This window comes from Lagopus leucura, unplaced genomic scaffold (assembly GCF_019238085.1).
Source record: "Lagopus leucura isolate 7727_CA_CO unplaced genomic scaffold, USGS_WTPT01 Super-Scaffold_100004, whole genome shotgun sequence".
Classification (NCBI taxonomy): Eukaryota; Metazoa; Chordata; class Aves; order Galliformes; family Phasianidae; genus Lagopus; species Lagopus leucura.
In genome coordinates this window covers 35,774,650-35,788,678 of record NW_024962264.1, presented here as the reverse complement: position 1 = coordinate 35,788,678, position 14,029 = coordinate 35,774,650, and the positions used below count along the sequence as shown (strand labels likewise).

Here is a 14,029-nt window from a genome sequence, read left to right as displayed (position 1 = left end):
TAATAACTCTGTTTTCTAATCTCTGTTTCTCTAGCTGATGCCACCCTTTATAAAACTATATATATATCCTTGAAGCACCTAATTGAGGAAAGGCTTTGTGAGAGAATAAAAACATTCAAGTTGCAGGAAGTAATTACGCAGGAACAGTGTTACTAGTCTTTTTATTGCTACATATGAATACTGTTATCAAAAAACTCATTTCTAGTCATGTGTCCTTTGGATTGGCAATTATACACTTGGTCACTGGGAGGAAATTCCTAAGAGCTTGAATAGACGGATGTTATTTGACTGTATTTTCAACACGGTTTTGGAAGAGTGCATCTGTTTCCAGTTTTCTTGCATACATCTGGGAATATGGTGTGTATAGAAGCATTCCCAAGCAACACTAGTGTCTATAGCACCTTAAGAGTCTAACAGAATCCCGAATAACTTTGCAGAGTAAATCTGTGCCAGCTCTAATGACAAGTGCTATGAACTGGAGGAATTGAAGAAGTAGCAATGTGGCATAATTCAGTGAATTGTACTATGCTGAGAAACTTCATTACAAACAGCACTTCATGTTTGTTTTGTGTGTGTTTTTAAAGTACTGTATAAATAAGTCCATGTTGGAGATGCTGATGCTGTAAACATCTGTTACAGGAGATAGGATGAAATGAATGTTGATATACACAAAACTGTTCATACAGACTATGATTTTTGTGCTAAATATACCTGAAATATGCAGCTCGGAAAAGAAAGGAAATGGTCTAAATTTTTTGTTTGTTTCCTATTCAATGTTTGTTCTCATTGAACAACGTAAAGAGCCTGTACAATTCTCACAGGATCATAAAGGTTGGGAAAGACCTCTAAGATCATGTAGTCCAACCATCCATCTACCACTGGTACTGTCCACTAGACCATGTCCCTCAATACAACGTTCAACCTTTTCTTGAACACCTCCAGGGATAGCAACTCCAGTGCCTCCCTGGGCAGCCTGTTCCTGTGAGTCACCACTGTTTCTGAGAAGAAATTCTTTCTCGTACCCAACCAACCTCTCCTGGCACAAGTTAAGGCCGTTCCTTCTCATCCTATTGCTGTTACCAGGGAGAAGAGGCCAACCCTCACCTCACCACAATCTTTTTTCAGGCAGTTGTGGAGAGCCATAAGGTCTCCCCCAAGCCTCTTTTTCTTCAGAATAAACAATCTCACCCTCTCAGCCATTCCCCATTGGACCTGTGCTCCAGACCCCTCACCGGTTTCATTGCCCTTCTCTGAACGTGCTCCAGGGCCTCAACATCTCTCTTGACACAAGGGGCCCAAAACTGAACATAATACTTGAGGTACAGCCTCACCACAGATGAAAATGGAGGAATCGCCTCCCTGCTCCTACTTTCACTCTTGCAATACACATACAAGGCAAGCACAACTGTTGCCTCTGTGTGTCACCTCCATGTATTTCGTGCCAGTCTCCCACTGTGCTGTGGAAACACAGCCCCCTTTGAGCAGGCTTGTCACAGTGCTTAAAAATATTGACATTGCTTAAGTATTAGCCTCCTAAATGTTGTTTTCCTTTGCTATTTTGTGTTTTGACCAAGGAGGCTGCTTTGTTGTGAGAAGTGAAGCCAGGCTCGCTGGCTCTTAATTGCTTTCTTTCCCAAGTGACTTCTGAGATTTTCCTCTAACTCACTGTAATTATCTTTCACTGTAAACTAACTAAAGTACACCCTGATTTTTTTTTTTTTTTTTTTTTTTGTCATATTCATTAGCAAGCATTCTGTTTTGAATGCTACTATATTCTGAGAATGTCTAGTCTGATTTGAAATGAAAGCTTGAGTTTGACATGCAGGATAGTAACGGATGGTCAAGGTGCAGAATCTCTTTATATGGAGCATCATCTAAAAGAGAAAGAAATTATCCCTTCCGAAAGTATGCCTGATGGGGAAGTCAATTCTGAGCATGTGCCTGCAAAAGATGTCTCACCATGGTTTGTGTTTGTTGTGTGATTTCTTCTCTGAGACCAAGAGAGAATTTATCCTGTGAATGATACTATTTGTAGTATTGCAATGGAGATGGGCTCCTTGTTTAACACTTGAGAAAGGTAGGAACAATGAAAGCTTCCCTTCAAAACTTGACTTGAATATAATCCATAAAGAGAAGTCTCAACATGCTTATTGTTATTATTATTAAAGTCTGAAGCCTAGCAGATCCTTTCTCTTGTTGTTAAGGTATTCAGTGTTATGGACTATTCAGTTTTCAGATGGCTGAATGTGTGCAGCATACAGAAGTGATGCTGAATGCTTTTAGCAGCTAGGATTCTGACATTCAGCTCCTCACATAAGCCCTCAGATCTCCAGTTTTGTCCTGTATCTCCCATAAAGAATGATGATGGGACATGGCTGCTCTGCCAAGCATAAGTGAAATGTTTGTCTACTAGTGTTGTTGATTTCTGGATGAAAAGGAAAATGATATGGGGCTTTTCTTGGGGCTTGGAGATTATTTCAGATGACAGTATGGTTTGAATTTACAAGTGTCTTGATGTGGATGTTCTGTTCAAGTAATAGGGACTTCTTAATCAATGTAGATAAGGCTCTAAAAGCTGTGTGTGCAAAAAGCTCCACTTGGAAAAACTTGTTCCACAATTGCATTTTCAGCTAATTTCCTCTTTTAGATGGGCCCTTTGTCAGTGGGTTTTATCATACATTTCTTCAGAGGAAACACTTGATCACTTAGCTTGTGCATAGTGCTTGGATCACAAGACACCAGGAATATCTAATGCAGGCTCTTTAAGTGTCTGGATGCTGCTCTGATGATCTATCATACTCCTGGTTTGATTAATAGTTTTCCAATGTTTTATTTGTATGAAACTACTCTTTTTGGAGGCTATTATATCACTTTCTTAGTGATCTAGATGAGTTGGCAGGCAAATGTAAAGCTCATAGAACTGGAAATAAGTATTAAGAAACAAAATAGATACCTAGGTGTTTAAAAAAAAAAGAAAAAAGAAAAAACAGTGACCAATTTATTGGTCACAAAAGCAGTAGAGTATTTACATGAAAATTCTATAATAAAGGCTAGAGAATGTAATGTTGCATGCTTAGGAGCTTCAGTTAATATCTGAACATGATTCTCATGCATGTGGAAAATCGCAATAAAGTAATTTTCATGCAGTAGACTTCTGTCTATTTGTGCAGTATAGACTTCTGTCTATTTACCTCTTTAAGTCTGCATGTCTTCCTATAGTGCATGCACTTTTAAGAATTAATCTAAACAGATATAATTGAGTCTCTGAGTATTAAAGACTATGAAAATAAGTTTGAAAAATCCTCCAAAAAATAGTCTGTGAGCAGTTCATCTTATCAGATACTTAGGTCATTTGCTTAAGTGTAGGCTGTGCTTTCAACCTATCACTAGTAACTTTGGATACTTATCTGTTAATGAAAATTGTCCTGCTAAGCACTGAAAGTCAAACTGTGACCAATTTTTCCATTCCTTTTTTATTCTATTTTGATATAGTGATAGTTACGGGAGATTGTAAAAAATGAACAATCTTTCATTAATAATGACAGAAATAACAGCAAACGCATATAAATGGAATTTATATATATATCATAAGCAGACATACACATGTATGTATATTCAAAGGGGGGAAAATTAATGCAGTGTAAAATGCATTCTTATCTGAGTTCAGAGTTCTCATCAGTAAATTTGCTCCAGAAATGGAGATGCCTTTGCCTTAGTTTGGAGAGAAAAAAATGGTTATGTGAGGTATTCAAATGTTTTTGTTCTTTTTTATCCACTTTCTCAAATGAGCAGGACTTACAGGACTGAGAGGTGGTCAATATCTTTTCTATATGTTTGAGGCCATCTCCATGCATTCAAGATACTTGAATGCATCTCTGTATGCATGTGAGTACAGAGACTTTTAAAACAGCCTGGGGTTGTTGTTTCTGTGTTTGCTGGGTACAATTATGTACTTTGAGCCTTTAAACGGAAGTGGGACTCTCAGTTTTTTCACCCTTTGTCTCCTTGTTACCAATGAACATGTTTGCATCCAGGATGGTATTCCCCAGTTCTTGCCTTACCTTCACATCGTTGACATTCATCCTTGTTCCCTCTTTCCCAACAAAGATGTCATCAATGTCAACCAGAATGTATCTATCCAAGGACAGTGTGAGCTTCTTCCCTGACAGAAAAGAGATGGCATCAATAAAGATCAGCTTGTGCAACCAGAAGGTCAGGTTGTTTCCAAAAAGAACTCTCTGAATCCCATCATGAAGCCCCATGTCCTGGATGACAGTTGCATACAGAGCAGCCTTTGGCAATGCCATGGGGGTTGGCCTGGAAGTCTGCAGTTCAGTTAAAAGCACAGGTTGGTAGGTGGAATGGTTGAAGTAGAAAACTGTCCAGTCTTCACCAGGCAGTGGGCCTTTCTCAGTCCTTGGTGCTTTGGTAATGCGCAGAAGGGGAGACTGAGGGTTTACAACACAATCTTTGAGGGCAATGTTATTGTAAAGATGTAATGGCAAGCCTTTCAGTTTTGTACTTGGGGAGCTGTTCTCATTGGCTTTATGAAAACCAATTATGCTAACACTGTATTCCACGCAGTATTTTTCCAGAAGCTCTCTGTTCCATGAGTCCATGGATACATACTTTAAAATATTCTCATATATAATAATCGTATATTTTCCTCTTCCATTGTCTGTGAGAGGGGGAATATCTCCCTTGGCAGGTGCAATGACCATGTGGTATTGAAATCTGCTGGATTCAAGGATGGCTATGATATCTTGTCCCAGCTGGGAGTACTGACTTTCCACAAAGAGAAGGATGGTGGGATCAGTTTTAGATGGATCAATTGGCTTAGCTGTTTTCAGCTCCATGGACCTGTATGGTAAAAGCTTGAGATCTTCACACTCTGCTTCTCCAGTGGTTTCTGCAAGAGTCATCTCCTGCTTGTAGCCAGTGTACAGGTAATAGGCAGAAATGACAATACTTGCTAGGCAGAAGGCAGCCAGGAGAATGACCAGGGTTCTGAAACTTCTTCGGAGCCTCACTATTAGATTCATCTTTTGTAAGACTTCCAACTTGACCTGGACTTGTTTCTTTTTGGTTTTCTCTTTCTAAAGTGCCATAATAACAGTGAGACGTGGAGGTGTTGATTCCTCTCCTGAGACGTTCATGTGACCATTGCAGTGCATTTATGAAGTTGTTGGAGAGATTATAAAGCTGTTGGAGCAGGAAATCAAAGGATCTGGAAAGCTAAATTGAAAGAGGCTTTCTCAGAATGCAGCAGTTGCCAATAATCAATGAAGAAAACTCTTAACATTATCTGCAACAACAAGTAAAATAAAAGTAAATAAAATCCATAAAGCAATTAAAAATGCATGTTAATAAAGACAATGATATCAGCGATGTAAGTTGAGAGGGAGGCTCAAGCACTATTTGAACAGTTCAAATGTTGCTTGCTTTCTTTAACATACCAGAGCTGCTTCTATTTTATTATGTTGGCTCACAACATCAGTGGTGGATGTTGATGATACGGCAGTGGAGGTTGAACTTACCTGCCAATATTCTGTTACATTTTGTTGCAGTACGAGAGATGGCAGCAGAGGGGTTAGTCTGACATAATGGTGTCTGACATGGAAGTGCGTATGAAGCAAAGGTGTGCCACTAAACTCTTCCATGTGGAAGAAAAATGGCACCTGTTGACATGCATCAATGCTTGCTGAATGTTTCTGGAGACCAGAGGATGTGAGCACAATGAGGTGGTGCTGGCTAGCGTGTTTCAGCAGTGATGACAGCAACATGAAAGTCAAGCCACGTTCCAGCAACCGTGCACAGCTATTACACCACAAAATGCAGAGCATCTTGATCAGCTCATCTGATAAGATGATCTGATAATCTGCCAAGGATTATGACCAAGGAACTGTGTATGGAGCTGAATATCAGCTTCAATATGTTGGAAATGTTGGTGGCAGTGTTGTAATATTGCAGCGTTTGTATCAAGTGAATTCCATGAATGCTTACACAGGAACAGAAAGAACAACATATACAAATTTGGCAGGACCTATTGAAGCAACATAAAGCTGGAGGTGACATTTTCCTAGAACACGTCATTACTGGTGGCAAGACGTGGTGTCACCACTACCAGCTGGAGTCAAAACAGCTTTCCATGAAGTGATGACATGCAGATCCTTCATCAAAGAAAAAGCTCAAGACACAGCCCTCAGCAGGTAAAGCGATGTGCACTTTTGAGATAGGAAAGGGGTGATCCTTCTGGATTTTCTGGAACCTGAACAAACCATGAATTTGACTACTACATAATGATACTGACTAAGCTGAAAGTTCAATCTTTCAGAGTCAGGTGAGAGAAGAAGACAATCTTTCTCTTGCAACATGATAATGCCAGGCCCCATGCCTCTTTGAAGACTGTGGAGCACGTTAGCCAATCTAGGCTGGACTATCTTACCATACTGACTGTATAGATCAGATTTGGCGCCTTCTGGCTTCCATCTGTTCAGGCTGATGAAAGATGGACTGCATGGGCGACGTTATTCTAGTGACGATGCTGTCATAGCAGCTGTGGAACAGTGGGTCATTTCCGTTGATGTGGCTTTTTATAAGGCTTTTGTTCATTGCTGGCAAAAATGCGTAGCCAATGGTGGTGACAATGTTGAAAAGCAATGCTTTGTAGCTGAGAATTTGCTCTATCAAATAGTATGGTCTTCTATCTGTTATAGTTTCCAAGGAAATAAATAGGAGGAATTACTTTCAGGGCAACCTATGCATTTTATCTTAATACAGCAGAATTCTCCCATGTTCTTAGGGTAAATAAAAAAAAGTCTAAACATAGTTTCTTGAGCACAATGGTATTTTTATTTATGGCCATTTATTGGCTACACTGGTTTATTACTATTATAACTAGGAATAACTAAAGATTGTGTAATAAAATGAGGAGAAAGAAAATGTCGATTAACCATAGGGTCTAGTTCCACATCAAATTCATAATTTTGCACTTCAGTATTCTGCAAAGGGTTTACAGATTCTCTTTAAGACTGTGAAACTAATAAAAGTAAAGAAAAAGATAGGAGTGCTGTGGAGAACTTGTCTCTCCAGTTTCTCTTCTGTACTTGGAGTGATAAGTACTTTACAGTCCCTTTAAGGACTGTTAATGATTAAAATTTCACATGAATTTTCCAAATGATTGAGTAGGTTGTGGAAACTGCAGCTACAGCAGTGCAAGCTCAATTTTCTGTTCTCCCAGGGATAAATGGGGAGATTGTATGGGACGTGTAGTGTTGGAGTTGCTGAGCCATGAACTCACAGTTAGTCCTGTGAGTGCTGGGTGGGAACATAAGTGTGTGCCCTGGATCAAAGGATTTCTTACAAAATGTTGGGGGCTTTAGACTGTTTCTACTGTCTTGTATAGTTGAAATATGAGGTGCTCAAACCTGACTGTTTGGCCAGCTCTGACACACTCGTGCACTTCTTGATAGTTCTTCCTAAATTCATGAGGAACCATTGCTAACAATGAATCGTATGACTCAGAAGCAATTAAAGTTAACTTAAACAAATAGCCTACATTACTCTATGGATTTAAATAAGAATTAACGTCTGCCTGAGTAATTTATATTATTTACCTATTGGAAAAATGTGGGACTGTAAGCAGTGGATGATTTTTGAACTGCAAGGAGGAAACAACTCTTTCAGAGAAGATGCTTGTCAACTGACAAGTGTCTGTTGGATTATAATTGTGATTTATTTATTTATTACTATTCTGAAAGCTACTCATCTTAATTTCTATGTGAAAAAAAAATTGAAAAGAGCTTTCACAAAAGGTACTGAGGAAACTTGTTTGCCAGTTATATTTTATGACTTTGGTTTTGAGTTAGAATCATGGAGTGGTTTGAATTGTAAGGGACCTGTAAAGGCCATCTAGTCCAACTCCCCTGCAATGAAGAGGGACACCTACAGCTCCATCAGCTGCGCAGAGCCCCTTCAGTCAGACCTTGAATGTCTCCAGGGGTGGTGCATCCACCATTTTTTTGGGCAACCTGTGCCACTGCCTCATCATCCTTATTGTAAAAAGCCTCCTTCCTTATGTCCAGTCTCCTCTCTTTCAGTTTGAAACCATTTTCCTTTGTCCTATCACCACAGGCCCTGCTAAGTCTGTCTCCTTCTATCTTATAACCCCCCCTTTTAGACACCAAAAGACTGCTTTCAGCCATGAGTAATTGCTGAAGCAATTGTGAATTAAAAGGTCTATTTATTCAAGAGAAGCTTGCTCCTGCTCTGGCAGTTTAGGTAGAGGGAGTTGCTGCTGAGGCTGGCTGTGAGTTTACTAGAGTTTTACTTAGCGTTAGTGACCCTGTTGTGTGTCATGTGGCAGTTAACAAAAACAGTGAGCAAGGAGGGTAACTTCTGCATTGAGTTTAATGAGCAGTCAAAAAAGTGTCCTGTGTTTAGTAATGTCTACTGTGTGAAGGGAGAAATAGAAAAGAAATGCAGCTATTGCTAAGAAATTAAAATCATGGAGTTTAATTGGAAGACTATCTTTCCTTCCTCCCCTCCCCCTCCCTGAATCCCATTGGTACTTCCTTCATTCTGCAGTTTGCTGTGTGCTTGTTGGGATCTCACTTCTTATTAAAGCTCTAATTAAGATTTTATAAAAAGATAAAACCAGATCAAGTGAAGCATTGTCTATGAGGCCGTGCTTCAAATGCAGTGACATTGATGAGTCACTCAGCCCGACTCTGAGGGTTTATTGGATTAGGAGAACTGCTCTCTCTGTGGGAAGGACAGCCTTGGGGGGGGGGGGGGGGGGGGGGGAGGGGGTAATCTCCTCACAAAACAGCTAATTGCAGCAAGTCTTAGTTTTGTTAGCATGTGAGATATCTTGAAACAATGATTAACACCCTCCCACACACACCTTGGACTTTGCATCTTCTGCTTTCTTTGTGCACTAGAGGGCAATATTTTCTTGCTTTTTGCCAGACAGCACCTGTTCTCACCTCAGCTCACAGAGCAAACAGCCCTGTCCTCATGCTCTTTCTGGAAGGGTTTCACATATCATCCAGGCATGTAAAGCACCTTAACTGAGACACTTATGTTTAAGAAATATATAAAATAAACAGGGTTTCTGTTCTAAAAAATCTGCTGCTAAATTGCAATGAATACTAACTGAATGTCTCAATAAATATCTTAAGCACAAGGGGGAATTGCACGCAAGGAGACCTAAAACTGCACATTTCTCCTCGCTGTTCTGTCTTGCTGGATCTCTCTCTGGCATTGCAAGCTGTCCAAATAATACATCTTGAGCTAGTTCTTCTCTGTTATTATCACTTACATTGCTGGAAAAAAAAAAAAAAAAAAAGATGCCTGCAAATTCATAAAAGACAAAACAAAAATATTTTTTAATCCCAAATTAGTTAATATAAATACCACTACTAAAAATATCTCCTAGTTATCTAGAATAGTATGTAGTTTCTAGTTATGTAGAAGAGTATGCTTGTTATATACAGATATCATAGCAAGCACAAGTATTCAGTTATCTGTCTTGAAGCTGTGAATGTCCTGTCCCTGGAGGTGCCCAAGACCAGGTTGGCTGGGGCCCTGGGCAGCCTGATCTGGTGGTGGCAGCAAGACAGACAGCCTGAGGCAGAGGGCTGGATCTGGGTGGTCTGTAAGGTCCCCTCCAACCTGAGCAATTCTGTGATCTAGACATGTAATATGAAGATTAATTAAAAATCTAAACTTCCAGGAGGAAGTCTGGATTTGGAGCAGGTCCTTTTTCCCTGTGTATTGCATTTGAGCTGATCTGTTGAACTGATTATATTGTTCAGTTAAAAAAAAAAAAAAAAAAAAAAAGTGTGAAGTAATTAAAGTTTATGAAAATAAATCAGTTCTATTAGCCTCCAGTGGGACATTTTCCAAAGCATAATTGGAAGTTAAGTGCTGTTTGTGCCTTTGAAACTCTCCCCCTCAAAGTTCAACAGCTTTATATTCACTCAAAAATTCAAAATTCTTTAGAGTGTTTCTGTACTATATTAATTTGAAAACAAGAAATGCCGGTAAACCTGTGATCACTGGTCAAAGCGCACTGACTCTAGGGACAAAGTCTAGACCTGGGTACGCTTATCGAGGAATTCTGCTTATGTTTTCCCAGACTTGATCCTCTAGTATGTGTTTCAGTCTTGTGTTTAGCTGTCTCTCTAGACACAGTGTCTCTGGCCAGAAATTGTACAACTGTATGTTGAGGTGCCACACCTATCTGCAAGAATTGTCAATTTTCTTTAACTTAGGCATCCTGGAAGTTTGAAAAATTCATTTCTTTGCTAAATACCTGCTGCTTCCTCATACAGATGCACCTGATTGCTTAAAGCATACTGATATTGAAGATGATTGATTGGGAGATCAAGACTCAAGGCTAAAAAATGATAGCACAGCAGTGAGAAGAAACAACATGTTATCAATGCCTTGTGCTAGCACGGGACCAGGAATAAAAGCTGAGTCTCTCACTGTCCAGTTTCTGAGTATGGATCTTCTAGCAGGGTGTAGTGATTTTAGCATGTTTCAACCAGAATATGTGCAACTAATGGATAGGGAAACACAGATGATGCAGAATGCAGCTCCATATTGCAAAATCAGCTTGCTATTTATGTTGAAGGATCACTGCATTAATAAAGTTATTGCCTGGGTAAATAAAGAGTTCTATTAAGAGTGAGTGTTGCTGCCTTGTGTCATCAGAAGAAATATATGATATGTTAGTGATCTGGCCTGGGTACGAGGATAGCAGCAGGTATCTGGTGCTTGGGCTGCAAGCCTGAGTGAAGGGTAGGGAGAACACTGCCTGGCAGGGCTATCAGCTCTTCTGTCATTGTAGCCAGGCTGAGGTTCTGATGTGGCTTATGAAAAGCAGAAATCTTGGTTAACACCAAGTAAACTTGTTTTTATCTATGTTGCTGATTGATTGAATAGGCTTCACATCTGTAACAGGTTAACAATATGTTGCTGACTACAAGGCTACATAGAGGAGCAGTGCACTTTCTGTAATACAGTAATTTCTGGCTGCCTGTCTCAGCCAATGCAATGCTGCGTGCAATGCTGTATGTGCACCTCCTGTATTGCACCTCATCTGGAAAAAGGCCAGGGCTTCCTCACATCCTATTCCAATATAAATCAGAAGTCAGCATGTCTTTTTTTCTATATATAAAACTTCCCTTTAGGCTAAAATCTTTCCTCTTTTCCTTCCTTTCTATGCTTATGTGACTTCTGTCATTTATTAGCAGTCTAATGATCCATGACACCAGCTTACTACTCCTTACATAACAACTGCTCATTCAACACAGAAACAAGAAAACCAATGCAAGTGAAAAATAATTCCTGTTGACCACAGACAAATGTTCAGGGTTTCTGCTTGCTGCAGAGAGAGAATAGCCCTTATGCTGTTTTAAATCTTTCTGGATTTTAGGAAGGCTTTTGATACTGTCCCTCACAACATCCTTTTGGACAAGTCGTTCAACTTTGAGATAAGCATACAGATGCTTTTCTTGATGATGAGCTAGCTCAGCAGTAGAGCTCAGTGCCATAGTGAATGGAGCTACATCAGCCCAGTGTCCAGTCACTAGTGGCACTCCCCAGCGCTCAATTTTAGGGCCAGTTTTTGTTCAGCATTTTTTCAGTGATCTGGATGCAGGAGCGGAGTGCATCCAAAACAAGTTTGCTGATTACACTAAACTGTGAAATACAGTTGGCTCTCAAGGGACAAGAGGCCTTGCAGAGAGATCTACATAGATTGGCATGTTGGATAATCATCAATGGCATGAAATTCAACAAGGATAAATGCCAGGCTCTGCACCAGGGAGAGAGTAATGCCAGACACAATTACAGGCTGGGAAATGAGTGGCTGCAGAAAGCCCTGTAGAGAGACTTGGTTGACAGTAGGCTCTGAGTCAGAAGGTGTGCCCTAGGAGCCAAGAGGGCAGACTACATTGTGGGGTGAATTAAACACAGCACAAGCAGTCAAAAGATTTGATTCTCCTGCTGTATTTAGTACTGGTGTGGCCTCACCTTGACTACTGTGTGTATTTCTGGGCTCCATAATATAAGAAGAATTTACGGTACTTGAATGTGTACAAAGGAAGACAAAAAAGTCTGGGCTGTGAGGTATCTCCTTTGAGGAAAGGTGACCTCATTGCTCTCTTCCTGAGGATGGGAAGTGGACAGTGAGTTACCAGGCTGTGCTCTCCAGCAACCAATGATAAAATGTGTGGGAATGGCACAAAGCTGCACCAAGGGAGGTTGAGACTGGACATTAAGAAAAAATTGATTTACCATGAGGGTGATCGAACACTGGAACAGGCTTTGTTAATAAAATACTTTAACTTCTGCTTAGCCCTGAATTGATCAAGCAACTGGACTTGATGGTCTTCATAGGTCACTTTCAACTGAACTATTTGAATTATAGCACACCTGTAATATTAGAAAGACTACGATCTTATGCATGAAAGAACTCTTGGAAACTAGCTATTTGAATTCCATATTTCTTAGCTTTTTAAATTTACCATATGATTTCAGAACTTGAAGAAAATAATGCTTCCCTGGTGGAAGGGCAGCTGAAGGCATATCTGAAAATGAGTTTTACACATGCACATTCTCATGTGTACACATGTGCAAATACACCTCTTAACAAATACATCAGATCTCCCATCTATCTTCTGTAAGGATTTACTTAGTGAGTCTTCAGACTCTTTAGTCTTGATAAAGAAGATAACATCTGACTGATACAGACTAATTAATGTGAAGCTAACTTTTGATCTCACTCCAGGATCACCAAAGTTGGTTTATTTTTATTTTTATATTTTTATTATGCTTAGTATTGTTAAGTGCGATTTGAAGCACATCAGTGGTTTTATTTCAGTGCTCAGCATGTCTTTTAACAGAGTAGGAGACATAAGGCCCATTTTCTTGAACATATATGATAGCTGTATACTTTCATGACAGCGTGTAAACAGATGTATTTTGTTCTCATTAAATCATGCGTATCTGAAGCTGCTGACTTGCCAACTGTTTTTCCTCACTGATAATTTTTTTTTGACCAGTAACTGTAATCTGCACTAATGAGAACCCCACAAAAACATTCTATCAGTGGAATACTTACAAACGTGAACTGGTGAGCCTGTAAGGATGGTGTTTTCCTTCAGCAAATCTTCCCTTGTGGAAATGTTGCCTCCTTTGATTCGCCAGATCATATGTAACATTTCATGGTACTTAATTCCCACTAGAAATTTTCAACCCTAGGCTCACCCAGACCTCACTTCTGGTGAATGTTGCTTGATAATCAGCTTTAACTCTTCTTTACTTTGGCCCATTAACTTCCAATAGTCCCACAGTCATCTGGGCCGTCCAGGAACGTGCATAAATATCCGTGCATAGTGATCCACTGACCTTTTCTCCAGTTGTCATTAGTTATCAGTCTGAAACACTTCAGTGTTTTAGAACATATGGGGTTGTAATATTTCCTTAAACTTTTTTCTTAAGTGTCCACAAATATAACTACGATCTTTGGAGGACCACAGATGGAAGAGAAACCTAGATTTTTTTCCTGTTTCTTGATTGGGTGGTTCTTTTCATTATTGCACTGAGGAAGCATTAACAACTCTGTACATATTTTATTCAGTTGCAAAAATATCATGATATATCACTGTATCATAATGTATTGAAATATAGATAGCATTTTGATGTCATCTGGCTGAAAACCTTAACTATGTTGTAAGACGTTTTTTTTTTATAGTAGTCTCACCATATGCAGGGGAACTGTTAGGTCATTACTTAAACTGGTGATTGAGCACCTGATAAAGAGGTGAGGTTGGCCTTGGGAGCAATAGCAAATTGCTTGCACATGTGATCCCCAGGTGACCAGAGGGGGTGGACCCACCCTGCACTCATTCATATGGGCCAGCCATGGAAGGGATTAAGCTGCTTTCTGAGAAGGAGCATCCTATGGCCAGAGATTCACTTCACCAGTACTCTGAGTTCAACTCTTTGTTCTGTA

General features: G+C 39.8%; 1 protein-coding gene across 2 annotated transcripts in view; it reads right to left on the bottom strand.

Annotated features, from left to right (window-relative positions):
* Positions 1-14,029, bottom strand: part of LOC122180449 (bifunctional heparan sulfate N-deacetylase/N-sulfotransferase 4) — a 106,542-nt gene that overhangs the window by 83,558 nt on the left and 8,955 nt on the right. Inside the window, exon 2 of one of the 2 annotated variants that reach the window (XM_042872111.1) lies at positions 4,062-5,305. In XM_042872111.1, the coding sequence (XP_042728045.1) occupies positions 4,062-5,042 (981 nt within the window). In that variant the 5' untranslated portion in view covers positions 5,043-5,305. The remainder of the gene's footprint in view (positions 1-4,061; positions 5,306-14,029) is intronic. The other variant, XM_042872112.1, reaches the window with a different exon arrangement.